The following is an 18505-nucleotide window of genomic DNA, read 5'->3' as shown; positions in this document are numbered from 1 at the left end:
GCAATGAGCAGCTTCCCTTCCCCACATTCTTATACCATAATGTTCAGCCTCACCTTGGATCCAGAACAGTGGAGTCAGCACACTGTGGACTGAATCTCTGAAACCATGAGCCAAAATAAATTTTCCCTCCTCTGAGTTATTCTTGTCAGGTATTTTGATCACAGCAATGCAAAGCTACCTAAAACAAGTCCTTTGCTCATTTTTAAATCAGAGTATGTGTGTGTGGGAGGGGAGTTTTTATAATAATAATAATAATAATAATAATAATTATTATTATTATATTGACTTGTTTAAATTCCATGTATAGTTTGGATAGTAGCCATTATTGAGAATATAGTTTATAGATATAATTTCATAGATTGCCTTTATATTTTGTTGATTTTTTTTCATGCATAAAGTTTTACTTTTTGTTGCCTATGTTTTAGATGTCATATTCAAAAATTACTCCCCAAGCCAATGTCAAAATAATTTTTCCCTTTTGTTCCTCTAGTAGTTTTACCAGTTTCAGGCTTTAGGGTTTAAGTCTTTTATCCATCTTGAGTTGATTTCTTGCACATGGTGTGAGACAAGGGTTCAATTTTATCCTTCTGATGTGGATATATAGGCTTATTTCAAGAAGTCTAATCTTTCTCCATTGTATGTTTTGGCATTGTTATCAAAAATCAGCTGATTTGTCATAAAGAATGGATATATTTTTGCACTCTTTACTTTGGTTCCATTGGCTTACATGTCTATTTTTATGCCAGTACCTTAAACTGTTTTGATTTGTAGTTTTGTAGTATATTTTGAAATCAGGAAGGATGTTATTCCCTCACCACCTGAAAGAAGGATATTTGGAAGATTGTCTTTGGGTTCATAGGATTAAAACTACTTTTTTAAATTGTCTTTTAGCTTGCTTCTATCTTCTAATTTTTCTATAAAGATTATATGTTACTTTGTATAATATTAAAACCAACTTCTTAAACTAATGTAAAAGAGATACAACTTGAAAAAACACAAGATTCCTACCTGAGGAAAAATGGTAATAAGATTATCGTCCTTACAATTATTATATTATAGAATATACAAGATATAGATAAAGTAGTCTTTGCAAGAAAATGTATAGCTTAATGCATAAATATAGGAGAAAACCTAAATAAATATAGGAGAAAACCTTAGAATTTTGGAAACGGAAGTTTGAATACAAGAACAAAGCAGGGAAAATTCCCAGGGTAATGGTAAAGAGAATGGCAGGATAATAACTTGATGCGAAGCCCAAGAGATAGCTAGCACAGACTGAAAGAGGAGGCTTAGGTGACATAGATATCAAAAATATTTTCTCCTTTATTCTGCACTGTAAACCCAGCAGTACTCACATGAGATTGGCCCAGACTCTTTGTTCTCTTTGGCCTGTCCTGTTGCTGATAAAATTCTGCTCTCCCTGTCTGCCCAGATGCCTGGGTAAGCTAGGATCATGTGGTGACATAATTCCACAAGGGGTTCAGGTTTGATTTACTCCCATGAATTGGAGTTTAGCCACAGTAAACTCAGAAGTATAAAACACAGAGCTGCACACTCTAGGAGGACATTTTCCCCCTGACTGCATAAAACTAGAGCCTACAGGATTCTCCCATATTGTGTACCTTCTGTTTTCCATGAATCACTGCAGGCTTGTCCCTGGACATCCTGAGAATGGGTTCTTAAACCCATCAAGAAAAATGAAGCCTAACCAGAGACTGTTCCAGCCACCTTTTTCTAAGCACCTTCAACTATCAAGAACAATATTCCCTTTTCTTGGATAACTAGTTTTGTGTTTGCCATTCAGTTTTCATGTTATTCACTTTTCACACTGATTAAGATGTGTAATGAGTTCTTAATAAAACTATAAAATATTTGATTGATAAATAAGACAAAGCAGAATATATTTCAATATAAGAAGAATGAGAACTATTAGTTAATGAAATTAGACAAAAAAATGAGAAGTGTTTTAAGTAGCAGAGAGGAGATAATCTCATCAGTATTAAATGATTTGATTCTAAGTGATTCACCTGGAATTTCTAAGGGAATCAACTAAATGACAATAAATAATTATTAAATTATTAAATAATAATTAGAATAACTCAATAATGTGTCTTGGTAGAAAATGAATAGCTTTAAAATACTGATAAGTATTCCAAAATTGTTGTTAAATGAAAAAAAAGCAAATATGATACAGGATATTGTGTAAAGGATGCTATCTTTTTTATAGTGAGTGTATGCTTGTTGTGTATGTGTGAAATTAGAATATATATTTGTATTTTTGCTAAAGATATACTTGAAGAACAAATGAAAAACTAGTAGAAATAAAACACATCATTCTTTCAAGGTATAGAAGGTTGAAACCTATCATTCTGCAAACTTAAGATTTTTAGCTTACTTAAAAATTTCCAAGAAGTTTTTAAGATAAATTTTAACCAATTATTTGAAAATATTTTTAAAACATACGATATCTTCTGGTATAGCAACACACGAAGTGTACATTTCTGAAAATCAATCAGTTGCTTAAAAATATATTGTTTGGAAAAATGAATTCAGGTTAAAACATTTAGAAAGTACATACATGTATATGTACATATATACAGATATGCTCTTTTTGCAACTTTTATTGATAGAATAAATTCTCATTTTCATAATTTCCTTGCTCATTCACATCATTCATGGTCTCATTAAATAGCTCTTACCTCCACAAAGTTTTTTTTGGCTCTTCCCATTTCCATGTTAAAGATCACCCTCAGGGCTGTTACCTCTCTCTGCGGTTGCACCGCTGGGTTCTCTCCAAGGGGACAATGCCTGGAATTGAAGTCTTCCTTCATTCATTTCAGATTCAACTTTCCCCAATTCTTTTTCTCTGCTAAATTAAACTTGATAACTCACTATTTGGTGAACTAAACCTAGTACCTCAATCCCTCCAGTCAGATCTTAATATCCTCTACAATGCCCTATTCTGTCTCCTCCAATTTTTTCCAGAGCAAGTCAGAAGCATCCTTGAATTGATTTCTACCTCTATTTCCTCTTTAAATATCCCCATCCAACCTCTTTGGATAGACTCTCTCCTTTCTTACACATTTCTGCTCTCAAGACTTCCAAAAATAACAAACTTAGCACCCTTCAGGAGACACTGTGCAGGCCCTTATTTTGCTCTGCACAAAGGCTGGAGATGGGGGATAAAAAGGAATTATTGAAAGAGACACATAGTACACTCTGAAGCAGGTGTCTTGTGAGTGATACCTCCTTATAAGAAGTCTGTTCTTCATACTAGTGCATCTACAGTAGAACTAAAAGTGTGCTCGACTTTTGTCCACTAACGTACTCCTTATGCCTTTCTTCTTCCCAGGATGTGACAGTGCCTCACAAGCCTGTTTCGCTCCATCCTTTATATCAGACTAAACTCTATCCTCCTGCTAAATCCCTGCTGCAGCCTCAGACCCTCCCACATGCTGACTGTCTTACCCCAGGACCCTTCAGTCATTTATCCTCCTTCTCACTGAGTGATGAACAGGAGAATTCTCACACCCTCCTTAGTCACAACGCCTATAATAAGGTGAGAATTCTCTACCCAAATGGGGATGTATGTGCTGGGAACCTTCACTATGCTTAACCATTAAAACTTACATAAGGAAGAAACTTATAGATTAAGAATATTTAAAGATTTAACATTTAAATGTGCTAAGAATATTTGTATTGAAGAACATTATTTATAAGCAGATAATAATTGAACTTGAGAAATAATAAAAATTTACTTTTCTTTTTAAAGTCATTTCCTGATATGTGTTTCTCATTTTTAGTGTTCTGACACCAATGTGGAGATGACAAGAAATTTTCTAAAACTTTACAAGATGCCATTATAAATTTATTGTTGTAGTTTTAGTTCAGTGGTCTTAAAAAGCTTATTTAAATCACAGTTACTTGATGAGAAGGCACTTATAATTTCAGTCAATGTGCAAAGAAGTACTTAGAATTTCAGCAAGTATCTGAAAAATATTAACAGATTTTTAAATGGGCCTAGCCAACTCATTAGTGCAGAGTAATGAGATACGTAGAAAGTCATGAAGTGTTCAGTACCTGGAGATATATTATATATATTATATATATCACAAAACACACACACACACACACACACACACATATATATATATGTGCATATATGCATAAATGTATACATGTATGTGTGGATACATAAAATATATGTATGTGTGCATACAGGAAACAAAGTATTAAATATTTATGATTGGTTCTGAAATACAATCATGTGTTTTATTAAAAACCAGCAATCAAGCTGGGTGTGATGGTACACACCTGAATTCCCAGCAGCTCAGGAGGCTGAGACAGGAGAATCAAGATTTCAAAGCCAGCCTCAGCAACGGCAAGGTGCTAAGCAACTCAGTGAGACCCTGTCTCTAAATAAAATACAAAATAGGTCTGGGGATATGGCTCAGTGGCCGATTGCCCCTGGGTTCAGTCCTCAGTATCCCCCTACCCTGCAAAAAAAAAAAAAAAGCCAGCAATCAACACTATATTGCACTTACATGTGAGCTCTGTTTGATGTTTTGAGTGCTGTATTGTAATGGCAACCTAGTTGTACAGATTCTCAGACAATGAAAATCTCCTAAAAAATAATTTACCAGTAAAACGGGGCCTTCAAATAAATTTTCTTGAATAATTCAAAATCTTGTTAAGCATTTATCTTCCAAATTCTTTATAACTAATTAAATATATCACTATAGTTGAAAATCCATGAAGGCTATCTTTCAAGAAACAGGTGCACAATACTCCTGGGTACTCCCTGGGCCCTAAGTTTAAGTTTTATTTATTTATTTTTTTGAAGTAATGGTTATAAACTCAGTCTAAACACAAACAACCATCTAAATAGTGAACATTATCGTTCAAAGAAGAATGAGCTGTTTACATTTTATGCCATCTTTGAGAGCTGAGTGATCAATCCTGATTAAACAAGGTCTAAAACATCCATTGTCTGCCAACAAAGTTCAACATGACATTTTTATGACTTTTGGTTGTTTTTTACTCTTGATCTTAAATAAAAAAGTATATCAGTGGAGGAAGACTGATATTTAAAAATGGTTTTACATTATTTGAAATTCTCTATGATTTAATGCTTGCCAATATTTATGAAATCCATTTAGTTATTGAAGTTAATAATTCTTATAATAATATAGCCAGTTTATTATAAATTGTCATCTATCATAGGGTTATGATTGTATTTCCTAGTCATGAATTACATGAACTGTTCCACTCTTTTGATTTTTAATGGTATTTTCTAGAACTGTTCAACAAGGATAGACTCAGCATTTCATTCATATGTTAGCCTTTGCTTGTTCACTTAAGTCATGTGAGTCTAGGCATGGTGGCTAATGCCTTATAGCCCTGGCTGCTTGGGAGGCTGAAGTGGAAGGATCTCTTGAGCCTATGAGTTGGAAACTAGCCTTGGCAACACAGTGAGATCCTGCCTAAAACAAGCAAACAGAAAAAGAAAGAAAAGAAAGAAAAGAAAAAATAAAAACCAAGCCATGTGAATTTGGACAACTACTTTCAGTTCATACAACAAATTTTGTTTTTCAGAGTCTGAGATTAATTGATAGTGAATAAGGAACCAATCAAATATAAAATAATATTATTAATAAAATCACCATCATGGTCATCATCCTGTAGTAAGACAATATTTTTCTAGTGGAAGACTCAATTGCTTAAACTTGTATATCTATTGCTCCTATTGAAATATATGGATCATCCAGTTTGATATATAGGTTTACAAACCTTGTGTTGTTGATATTGAGCCAATACCATACTAATTTATCAAAATTCTTTTAACTTGAAACTGCTTCTTGTCTGGAATTATAAAATGTAATCTGCCACCTACATTAACTTTTCTCCAATATCCTAACATTACTTCCAAGTTCGACCTTACAACTTTACCCACAGGGCTCACCTCTAAACTCAGATCTTCCACCCTTTCTCTGGAGGTCCACACTGACCTTGACTTATCAGTCTTTAGGGTCCCTTATCAGTAGGGGCTCCAGAAGTTGTCCCACAGTTGTATCCTTATGTTGAGTCTGCAGTGCATCCTTCTGAATTCCATGAACTCCTCAAGTACTAAGTCCTCTCCCAACCTCTTCTCTCCTTTCTTAGTTTCCAGATGGAACTCTGTAATATGATGTCACACCTCACATGATAGTCTCAGATGCTTTCATTGTCATTCTGGCATAAACCAGTATATCTACCTTCCTTTCTTGCCTCCAGTCTCATGAAGAAAGTCATTCATTTACTTCCTCAATAATCACTGAAAGTGATATAGCCCAGTGGATAAGAGCATAATGCTTCTAGTCACTTAACCCAAATTCATTCTTGACCCCATGCCTTCCAGACAGTGATGTTGGGCATGTCCCTTGGCCTCTTCATGCCTCCATTTACTCATCTTTAAAACAAAGATGATAGTAGTACTCAACTTTTCAGAGTATCATAGAAAAGATGGTCTAATATGTATACACCATGCAAAACAGTGCCTGAAACGCAATGAGATAGGTTAGATCTTCTTATTTCAAAGCCTTCTGGAATTGTTATTCCTTGATTGATTTTTCTCCATAGAATGCTTTCCTTTAGTGTGCAGGAACATCAAACATAAAAATAAAATAAAAGTAGCTTCTCCCCCTATTCCTTGATGATGCTGTAAATCTAGCAATTTCATAATTTTATTTGTCTTATAATGGTCAAATAACAATTATCTTTTCCTTCTCTATCAGCTAACTCTTAAACCCATTCTCAGAAGCATTCCTTTACCTCTACCATTCCACTGACACGCTCCCACTAGAATAATCTCATCAGGAAATTGGTCTCTGTCTCTTTTATCCCTGTCTGGCATTTCATGCTGCTGATCTCATTCCCTCTTGCATATTGTCCTGACTCTGCTCCTGGGATAGATTACATTCCAACTTCCTGACAGCTCTTTCTTTGTTTTCTTTGTGGACACCAACTTCTACTTTTTTTTTTTAATTGCCTCACGTCAGACAGTCACCACTCACAGGCCTCAATAATTATCTCAGCACTGATAAGTCTCAAATCCACATTTCCAATTTTGTTTCTCCACCGAGATCCAGTTTCTCATCTTTAGCTGTTTGCTTATCACTTCCCTGGATGTCATGTTGTCACCTCATATTCATTTTGCCCGAAACTAGCTCTGTACTGGCTTCCCTACTTCTGTCATTAATATCCTAATTCTAAATTCCCAAGCTCAAAACTAGGTTTGTCTATTATGATTCATTCATGCTTTTCTGCTTTGTCCTCATAACTAGTCATTCACCAAGAGAAATGCATTTCTCTTATGCCGTGCTAGTCATATTTTCTCACACTATTCTTTATTATTATTCGACTTATTTTAAACTGATCTACTTATTTTCCTCCAGGCATGCCTTGAGCTTGTTCAACTCCTCGCACATTCTTCTCATAGAAAATACTTTCCTACTTCCCCCCTGATTGCATTTCTCTCTCTTTTTCTGTCTCTTTCTTTCTTTCCTTTTAATATGAGAATTTGCGGAGTTGTTGAGGCTGGCCTTGAAGTTGTGATCCTCCTGCCTCAGCCTCCTGAGGAGTGGGGTTACAGGTATATGCCATGGCACCTGGTCTTTTTTTCCCCCTTATTTGTGTGAACCATTATTGTGCTTTATGACTAGTTAAATTGTCCTTCATCTTGGGTGAAGTTTCTCCATATGTCAACATTAAAAGTGGTCTTTATTTTTCACCCTTCAATTACTGTAATCCTTGCCTGTGCCAAAACATGTCATGCATTTTATAGGTCATCCTGTATTTGCTTATTTGCTGGGCGTGCCTTGGTGTCCATCTAGGATGTGACACCTTTAATATAGTATTCTCACCTTCTAGCATGGCAATAAATATATGTTGATGAATGAATACTGAAATGATTCAACTCTTTACTATGAATCCCCAATGTTTGACAATTATTCCTATTTTAAGCATATCCTAAATCTGAATTAATTTATGGCTTTACCCATATGCTTAGAATAATTTTAGTCAAATGAGGATACCTCTTCTTTTGAGAACTGCATCTGATTTCCAGCTTTTGGAGCACCAGGGTATGGAGCATAGGTGGATTCAGGATGTAAAGGTAGGAAGCATCTGATCTCCTTCTGCTATTTATGGACTCTAGTATCTGCTAGGGAGTTCTCATTTCTGTCTGGTGTCTGACCACCCGTTGGATAATACCTAGCTTCATCTTTCTTTCTTCACTTGCATGACATGCCCACATGGGCTCCAGGTCAGCTATTTCAGTGGCCTTCAGTATTCATAGGAGGACATTGTCACCACATGCTGAAAGCAGGTAAACTCTTTGTGGCCGTCTCAAAACCATCATTTTAGATGACCTACTGTTCCTACTCCCTTTGTCAGAGGGAGTCTCCAAAAGGATCCATATTTGTGAGTTCATCTACTACTTAAAATTCATTTATAACACTGCATTAATACCTTCTTACTGAATTTGCTCTTCTGGTCATATATGGGCATGCACAGAACAGGAAAAAATTTGAGTCACCTATGTACATGTTCTTAGCTGAGGTTGAACAAGGCAGCACTCTGCTTTCTTGTCTTAGCTATCATGCTGTAAATATTTGTCCTTTTTGTGATCTACTTAGAACTATTTTTGTTTGTGTGTATTTGCTTACTAATTTTGTTATTTAAAATGAATGTGAAATCTGGGTTTGAAGTGCTGTCTAGAGTTCCTACAAATAATGAGGAGGATGTCGGGTAAGCTTTTAATTTTTAGGCATGAATTACAGTGCTGTAGGCCATGAGTTATCAATAAAACTGTAGAATAGTAAATGAATGTTTTAAAGAGAATCATACATAAAACAAATTTTTTATTGATTGGCTGATAAAAATATGAATACTAAGAATCAATTGTATTTTTGTTTGAGCTTCTCAAACAAGAAAGAGAATTTACATATTAGAAGTTACTTTGGAAGTGGTTCTAGGATTAGACAAGGCAGAGAGGGGTATCCCAAAGGGTATGTTAGCAAGCAAACTGCTATTGGGAACTGGAGCTTGATCTTAGGTGGAGGAACTCTGAAAAGCCAATGGAGGATAGAGCTCAGAGCCTTGTTATAAGAAAAGAGGGGAGGGAAGTTCTGACAGTCACTAATTGAGGGTTGTTCCTGGGAGAGGGGCAGCATAAATCTCCAGAAAATGCCCTAAGGCAAGAAAAGTAGAGTCAGATGGTTTGAAGTTCAGGGGCTGGATGGTGTCAAACAGGTCCAAGATGACATAGCTGGATGGATTGTGTGTGTGTGTGTGTGTGTGTGTGTGTGTGTGTTTATACATACACAAATATACATATCTATATTTCCCGATCTCATGTTTATGATTTTAATTTGAAACTCAGGCTCCTGCAAATCCAAACTTTGGCTATCAAAATGTAAGGGTACTGTCTTCATTTTTGCTATGTCATGCATTGGGCTATGCATACTGCTGAAACCAGGAAGAGCACAAAAGAACAGTGCATCTGAGTATGTGGGGCTACTATCTTAAAACTGTCTCTCATTTCTAGTCATTTTTCCAATTTTCCCTGTCTTGTAATGCATTTAAATATTTTTATCTTCAAGGATAGTAAAGAATCATGTGCAATACATGTGTTTATGTCTAGATTAAGGCCTTCGAAGTCTTTTCTGTTAGAAAATTCAGTTATTTTACAAAGATGATTCTTGATAGACACCATTATTATGTTGCATCAGGCATTTCAACTGCTTTCTTGGCCTGTAGATGGAAAAACTTATATGCACATAAAGTAAATACATTATCCCTCTCCATAACTTTGATACTTTTATCCATCCATCCTTCACTTCATTTCTTCTATCTTCTACTCATAATCTTGGAGGTGTACCTATCTACTTAAATCAACCCAAATTCCAATTCTTCTGGATGCTTTAAATATTCCAACTTAATTATTCTGTCATATGCACTGTTTCCTTTTTTCTCATTCCAACTACCCCCATCCTCTGCTTTTTTAAATTTATTTTATTTTATTTTTAAAATTTTTAGCTCAACTGCAGGCCCTCTAGACAGGAAGTTATCTGGAGTCATCTCTTTCTCCCTTGAGTTCCTACTCTGCCAATTTACATCAGCTTCAAACAAGAAAACACATGACCACTCTATGTATAGAACCCAGAGGAGTAAGGACTAAGTCTTCACAGTCAGGGTGACTTTTCTGATCTGCTGGCAGAAAGAAGGCTAGGATTTCTGAAGCAGGAAGTCTCTATTTACTGTGAAAGCTTGAGAGGTTTTACAAGCAAGAATAGGATCTTTATAGATAGCTTTGAAGCCCCAGGAGAAAATTCACAGGCATCCTTAAGGATATCTTCTCTTTCAGTTAAAAAAAAAAAAAAATATATATATATTATTTTGATGCCAGTTTGTGACCATGCAGTCATTTTATTTTACATTCAGTTTTCTAAAAATGCATTATCATTGTGCCTGGTTTGTAACCATACACCATTTCAATTTGAGTCTGTTCATGTCCCGTGAAAGAGACGAATAAGTATAGTGGCGTTCTTTGCAGATATAACATCCTATTGGCCCCACTGCTGTTAAATTCTATTGTATATTTTTAATGCAAGGGCTAGCTTTCAATTTCAAGTGCTTTTCTTTGGAATGGGCTCTTGAAAAATCCCTCTCACTATAACTTTCACTTCAGGACCAGAAAGAGTTGTTCAAACAAACTCTCTTTTCCTCACCCAGAACCCCTTAGAGCCCTGACCATACCCACTGCCACTTGCAAGATCCCCATGCTGCTATCATTGCTAGAGGTCAGGGCAAGACCTTAACCTTTCTTATATAGACAGAAAAATCCATATTCCTATGTGAATGACTATATATTTCCATCAGTCTGGGGCATTTAAAAATATATACTAATATATTTTCCTTTTTTTAGGGAATTTTATTTAAAAAATAGTTATTTGAAAACAAACATTTTATGTCTACCACTCTAATAAAATATTTCCGTCAATAATTGTTTTAAAATGATTTAACTTTAATTATTTTTAGTGCCCATTTTCATTTTCGAAAGTGGCATGATTTGATTAGAAACTATAAAATCACTCTACTTATAGTGAAATGTAAGTTGAAATTCATCTGTAGAGTCTTTGTATTAAGGCATCATTTGCTGAATTTCTTTGGTTGAGTAAAATGTTTTATGCCTGTATTTGAAAATACAAATCAAACTCTTGCTTTTAGTCTCCTTCCTTGTAAAAAGACAACAAAACAAAACAAAAAAGCCCAAACAAAACAAAACAATGGGGAGAAGATCCTTCTATTCTAGAATTGTTGCAAGTAAAATTTTCATGTTCCAACTTAAGTACAATTTTATAGGTCTTTCAGCATCTGTCTTTATTATAGGTCTTCCAGCATCTGTCTTTATTATGAGATTTTGGTGCTGGGTTGCAGAAATAGTCCACCAACTAAACTTGTAGGACATTACTCTCACTTTAAGTGCCTTTTCCTTTTCATTATGACATATAATGGGTTCCAATTTATTTACATATGTATTCCCTTTCATTTTCATTTCTCATCCTTCTTTCTTCCTCTAGGGAACTATTCCAAAGTATTTGATATGTATTATTATTATTTTGCTTTTGTTTGTTGTTTGTGCACTTTCTCTCAAAAGTTGCCTTGATATTTTATGTGCATATAATTTAATTTACATTAATTCTTTGCCACATACTTCATTCTTTTTAGTGAGTTTCTGTCTCAGCTATAATTGTAGAGCTTTGCATTTGTTTTAAAAATTCTGACTCTAGGACCCAAACTGGACTAACTGCATTAGAATTATCTGGGAACTTTAGATAAATGCACATTCATGACCCCACTTAAAATTTCTAAACTCAGAATGTCAGTGGACTGGGTGACTGCAAAGTTTTTACTTCATAGAAAATTTTGTGCTTTCCTTTGAAAACAAACTTTCCTTCTTTTGCTTTTAAATTCTGTAATGATTCACTAAGGAAATGAATTTTATTATGGATAATAACTTTAAAAGGAAACTATTTATATTTATAGGTTGATAAGTGCTCAGTCATAATTGAACTTTTTCTTTTTGTTTTCCTCATAAAATCCCCAGTAAGAGAGGAGTGAACAAAGATTGGCAACAGTACTTAGCTATAGATCAATCTGAGAAATAAGTTCTGGTATTCTTCTGCACAATAGGGCAACTATAGAAAACGATAATGTAAATTTGTCAATTGTACAAAATGATACTGTACGTTTAAAAAAATTCTAGAAGAAAGGGTTTTTAATCTTTTTCCACAAATAAATGATAAATATTTGAGGAGATAGATATTCTTACCTTGATTTGAACATTCCACAGTGTATACATTCATTGAAACCTCACATGATAACTCACAAATGTGTCAATTTAAAAAAACTTTAAATGCTAAAAAAATTAAAATAATGCAGTAAATAAGAGGAATCATAACTATTAAATAGTGTGCTCATTAGCTTAGGTAATAGATTTTTTATTATTTTTTATTAGAGTAAGTTATAAAATGCTAGGTTGAGTTCACAAGTCCATATGTGTGTATAACATTTACAATTGGATCTAAGTGTTTAGATTTCCAGCACTTGTGGCTTTATTGACTCAAAGGCATACGTATTTTCTTTTCCTGTGTGCTACTTCAATTATTAAAAGTAATTTATCTGAAAAATACCACAGCTTTCCACTTGTACTTTCATATGATTTACCCTTAAGGAAAGTGAAATGCCTTTTTCATAAATATAGTTTAAATTACAATAATCTTTTATATTAGAATTATGTTTTTGCTAAGAAAGATAAAACATAACAATGCATTTTATCATTATAACAATGGAATATTTACTGATTGGTTTTTATTAGCCTTTTTTTCTGAGCAGCTTCTTTTGAGATTATAGATTAAGAATAAAGAGGAAAAAATGAATAAAGAGGAAATAGAACTTGTGTGCAGTGAAAAAAATGGAAGAATGAACAAAACACAGGTGTTTTCAGTATAATTCCATCCAGTATTTGTTTTTGCTACCTAAAGGACGACTGCACTTATCATGAGCCACGGGTGGGTCATCTATTAGAATAGTGAGGGAACCTACTTAGCAAAATGTATTATGAATGAGAAGTACACAGTTTAGTGAGTAGAGGAAAACAAACCACTAGCAAGGGACAGACACCATAGCTCCCTTTGCTTCCAAATCAGATGGTATTAGGAGATGGCACACTCACTTCCTACTTCAGAGGTTCTGTGGTAGAAAGGTGCTTTGTGAGTGAGGTAAGAGGACAAAAGACAGGAAATGGTACTTCATGTCCAGGATGGATAAGTGGGAAGGGCCCCTTCCCAAATGGCTCTAGCCTGCTATGAGGCCATCAGCATCTTCTCCTGAGACTCTTTGGATATTTTACCCTGTAATTGTTGATTTCCTTTATTCCATTTCTTTGTCTTCATTTTTTCCTTTTATTTGTTGTTTTTCAAATTTAGAATATTTGTAAATTTTGTACTGTTAACATTATTGAGAACATTGTAACTGGTATTATCATTACATTGATATTTAGAGAATTGATGCCATACATCTATAGAAATCCAATCAATGAATTAAAATATTAATATTATAGACATATTACTGAGCATGTTTTAATTTTTTTAGTGGCTCATCTAATTGGAGATTTTTTTTTTCCTCTGAGGCTTCTCCCCATACTTTATCAATGATCATTTAACCGAATAAGGCAATTATTATTTATCTGGAGAAGAAAAAATCTAATGTTCCTCCAACCTTCACCAAACCTTCACTGGTTCAAAGGCTGAGAGGGCTTTGAAATAACAATTTGTTTTTCTAATGTAAGCGGTACCTGTTTAGATTCAGAGATGTTAAAAATATTTTTATAAGTATACTTACAAATAAAACAAATCCAGGCATGGTGGCATATGCCTATAATCCCAGCTACTTGGGAGGCTGAGACAGGAGGATTACAAGTTCAAGGCCAGCCTGGGCAACTTGGTGAGAGAGCCTGTCTCAAAAAGAAGCAAAACAACAAAACAAAAATAATGTACTGAGGCATCCACTTAACAAAGAATGTCATCTTGAATTTTGGAGCCAAACCTCTTTCTACAATACTTCTTAATAATGTCTGATGGGCTCTAACTTTAAATACAATTAGAAATCATTCTAAGTGAATGAGTCAAGGTAATTTATTTGGGTTCATCATAAAGATAAAGTGTCTTGCTCTCAATTCTAAAACGTTTCTATAATTTTTGGAAGTAATGGGAACTGGATAACGATTAGGAAACATTAGAAGAGAAAAACCTTTGAGGTGGGTGGAATGAGAGAGAAAAACTTTATCCAACTCAAAATGGGTTTTTAATGTTTTGAGATTTTTCAGGAAACCAAAGCACAAGCACTATTTGCTGATGCCAAATTGTTTTCACAATATGAATTTGTTTAGTGTGTTCATTAGGAACATTCTGTGCAAATGGCTAAATGCAAATTAATTGGACTTTTAACATTAAAAAATGAATACGAGTAGGTATTTTAAGAGAAGCAATTCTGCAAAATGGAAGTATCAATCCTATTTAGTTAGGGTCTCCAACAGAGGGCAAAAAGAGCATTTCAACACAATATATTTCAATAGCTGCCTTAATGGTAGGTTGGCATTTGAAACTGGCCATGTTTCAGATTATCTAATTACCAGCCATCATTCTTAAAATGTACTTAATGTAATCACAAAACAGTTGACTTTTAAATTTCTTCCAGGAAACTGAGAACAATCAATTTCTTATTCATATGACTCTTTTGCTTCAATCTTAGTGACATTTGTCCCAGAACTCGTTTGTTATCAGGAAATTGAACACATACTATCTAAATGAAGAATTTTATTGTGACATTTTTAATAAAATCATTATAAAAATTAAGAGTTTGCTAATTGGAAAGAGATGTGTGGCTGGAGGCAGGCAGGTTGACATTTTTAGTGAGGCAAAGTCTACTTTGAGAAAGATAATTTTTAAAGCTCTTATAACATGCTGGCCCCTTGAAATTTATTAACTATGTGTGTATTTCATAGGCCTCGGGGAAAAACAAAACCTGCCATCAGTTGGCATTTTTTCAGATGGAAGCATCACGGACAAGTGAGCTTCTTGCACTTCATAGCACACAGCTGCCACTGCCCATTCAGCCTTCTTATAAGTCACACGCTCCATGTGTTCTATGAATCAAATGGAAATCTGTTTGAGGGGTAAGAAAGCTCTCTGTGAGTCTGGGCCTTAGGTTGTATAGAACTATTTATTTAGCTCCAATTGGACATTAGACACTTTCTTATTCCCGTAAAGGCGTTCAAGTGAAGTGTAAGGCCTCTCTGCCCTAAAAGTATGTATCAAACATTGGAATATACAATATTTGGAAGCTATGTTTTTAGGAATGTATGTTCACAGTGGTCATATTTTTTTTTGTTAACTGATTTTTGATTAGTATATAATGTATTTTTATATTTCATGATTTTTTCCCCTTGAATTCTATTTTTCAAGATAATGAGATTTCTATTCAGGTTTTGTTTTAAAGCATATTGGAAATATAAATCATTTTCCCCTTTTGATTTTTTAATTGCCTGTGACTTTTGTTTGTATGCTTCTTATTGGCCACTCTTTTTCTAACATTGGTGGTTTATTTATTCATTTATCTATTTATTTGATATTGATTTTTTTAAAACTTGCTTTGGTGCTGGGGATTGAATCTAAGGCCTCATGTATGCTAGACACATGCTCTACAACTGAAGATATACCCCAGACCCTGATCTTGATCTTGATTTTTTTTTTTATCTTGGAGAAATTTCTCTTAATACATAAGATTATCTCAATACGTGGCCTTAATTATGTTATGTTGGGTCTTTTTGTTGTTATTGTTGTTGCTGTTGTTGTTTTAGTACTGAGAATTGAACACAAAGGCACTTAACTACTGAGCCACATTCCCAGACATTTTTGTATTTTATTGAGACACAGGTACTCACTGAGTTGCTTAGGGCCTCACTAAATTGCTGAGACTGGCTTTGAACTCTCAATCCTCCTGTCTCAACTTCTCAAGCTGCTGGGATTACTGGTGTGTGTCACAGGGCTTGGCTGTCATGTTGTTTTACATGCTTCATAATTTCATATTTATCTTTTATTTCCAAATTCCCATTAGAGAGATATGGTTTTAATTTACCAGTTTAAATTTTATTTATCCTACTCTGTTGTTATGATTCCCCTTAATTTATGGTTCAGGCCCATGTTTATAAGTTTTAATATCTATATCTTCTCCTAGTAGGACACTTTAATCTTTTTGGTCCTTTCCATTACTTCTCATTCTATTCAGACTGTTTAAATCTAGATATTTATTTCTTGCATGTTATGATTACAGATACTTTCTTTATTTTTCATGGTATTTCATTTTGTTTCTTTTGTTTTATGTCAAGAACACACTCAAAATATTTTATTATTCTTCCTTCCTATATTTCTTGGAGAATAATCCTGTATTTTTTTTTCTTATTCAAGCCCTTGATGCAAGAAAATTTTTGAAGCAGGCCTTCATTTGGCAAATGTTCTGAGGCTTTGCATGCCTGATAATATATTTTATATTCCCAATTTGAATGAAATTCTAACCGTTTTTAAAAATTCTAGGTGACATTTTAGACAAATGTGATAGTATTATAAACATTTTTTATCCCAATTTACAAAAGATCTCAGTCTTTGGAAATGTTGAAATCTGTTGGCAGTGTAGAGTTTTTTCTATGGGCTTCTTAGTAATCAGTAAATACCACACCTATATTATGAAGTCTGAATAAAGAAATACCATGGCTGTGAACAGTGGTTCTAGGAAGAACATAACTAGGAGAAAACGAAGATGACAAATTCTCCTTGAGGGAGGTCTTAGTTTCCCTCAGATCACTCAGGAATGGCCACAGTCTAAAACCAAGTTACAGTGCCTGGAGGGACGATACAGTGGGCAAGGTCCAGAGGGGAAGGAAAAACTCTGAGTGTACTGACAGTTTAAAGTTGTTTGAAGCACATGTAAAGTGTTAGGAAGAGCTGACCAGTCTTTGAAACATAGTTTGAAGCAACATATGGAAAGATGTGGAGCTGAAGGAATGGACCCAATGCCAGGAAGATCAGGCTGGCAGGCTCACATAGGAGGGCGCTCTGGAGTTATGGTTTGCTCCTATGTTCTTTACCATTCACACACCCTTCCTCTGCTCAACCACCACTGCCCCTACCCCAAACATCCCTAATGATACTTCTGGGGGTGAAGTGTTAGCAGAGAGCAGAGTGGGGTTTAGTATACAGTCTCTGGGGGTGGGATGGGGCATGCCTTCAACCTATCAGGGTCATATCTAGTCCTCTGCTTAAATACTCTTCGAAATCCTTACCCTAGATCAGCTAACAGCTGTTGACACAGTGCTGACAATTTGGAGTTAACTGCCAATGAAGAAAGGCGGAGATGGAAATAAGGCAGAGGAAGAAACTGAAAAGTATTTATGAAACTGAGAATCTTAATATTGAACTATTTACTTTCTTATTACTAGATGTCACACTGAAATACAAGGCAAATACCCCTTGTTTCCAAAAAAGATAAATAATATTGAAAGAAAGCTATTTATTATATCTTGTGAAGAAATAAAGGTTTGGTTTATGATTGCACTAGACCAGTGTAATATTGAAAACAATTGAATATGATGTTTTGTCTATAGTAGTAAGCAACTAATTGTGCCCTTAAAGGATTGGCAAAGAGAAAAACTAATATGCTTCCTTGTCAATTTCAATTTCAATTTCTACAATTTATCTTAAATCCTAAAATGGTGTTGGAATGTAGGTTTTGCTCCATTTTCATTACTATCTGGGAGCTATGCACTGAAAAAAAAAAAAGTGATTGGTGTAGTTGATCCCCCAGGGAAATGGTTTTCTAGCTAAAAAAGAAACAGCTCTAGATGAAAAATATGAGTAAAGAAAAGGGTATGGTATTGGTTTTTTAAACAGGTTGAACATATAGCAGACAGAACAAAATTCCATTATGATGTTTTTTAGAACTTGGTCTTTGGAAAGCAATTTTAACGTGTCCTAAATCTCTTGCCTGCTAGCCTGAAAGAGGAAAGGCTAAGAATAAAAATAGAATAATTTGGGAGTTTTCAGTCATAGCTTAGGAACTCTATTACAAAAATCAGAGCAGAAAATGTACTTATTTATCACTGGTGTTCTACGTGTTTAGACCCAATATAATCATCATCATCATCAACAGCAGCAGCAGCAGCACTCAACAATGAGTGTTCTGTGGGTTTATAAACAATGAACATGTATACCAACTGACATTAATTAACATGTATCATCAATGAGCATATGGTAATACTCAGAGAACACATGAAGGAATGCTGTGAAACTTACCAGTTTGTATAAAAGTTCAAAGAATAAATGGCAGAACTGAGAACTGGTATTAAGGA

General features: G+C 34.5%; 1 protein-coding gene across 29 annotated transcripts in view; it reads left to right on the top strand.

The window, feature by feature from the left end:
• Window positions 1–18505, top strand: part of Mlip (muscular LMNA interacting protein) — a 225866-nt gene that overhangs the window by 190159 nt on the left and 17202 nt on the right. For 26 of the 29 annotated variants that reach the window (XM_076858562.2, XM_076858582.1, XM_076858581.1 and 23 more), the window contains one exon: window positions 3353–3559. The exons of the other annotated variants lie outside the window; for them this stretch is intronic. In XM_076858562.2, coding sequence (XP_076714677.2) covers window positions 3353–3559 — 207 coding nt within the window. The remainder of the gene's footprint in view (window positions 1–3352; window positions 3560–18505) is intronic. 29 annotated transcript variants of the gene reach the window in all.

The sequence above is a fragment of the Callospermophilus lateralis genome, chromosome 6 (genome assembly GCF_048772815.1).
Source record: "Callospermophilus lateralis isolate mCalLat2 chromosome 6, mCalLat2.hap1, whole genome shotgun sequence".
NCBI lineage: Eukaryota > Metazoa > Chordata > Mammalia > Rodentia > Sciuridae > Callospermophilus > Callospermophilus lateralis.
Note: the sequence above shows the minus strand (reverse complement) of the source record. Positions and strands in the feature narration are given on the sequence as shown.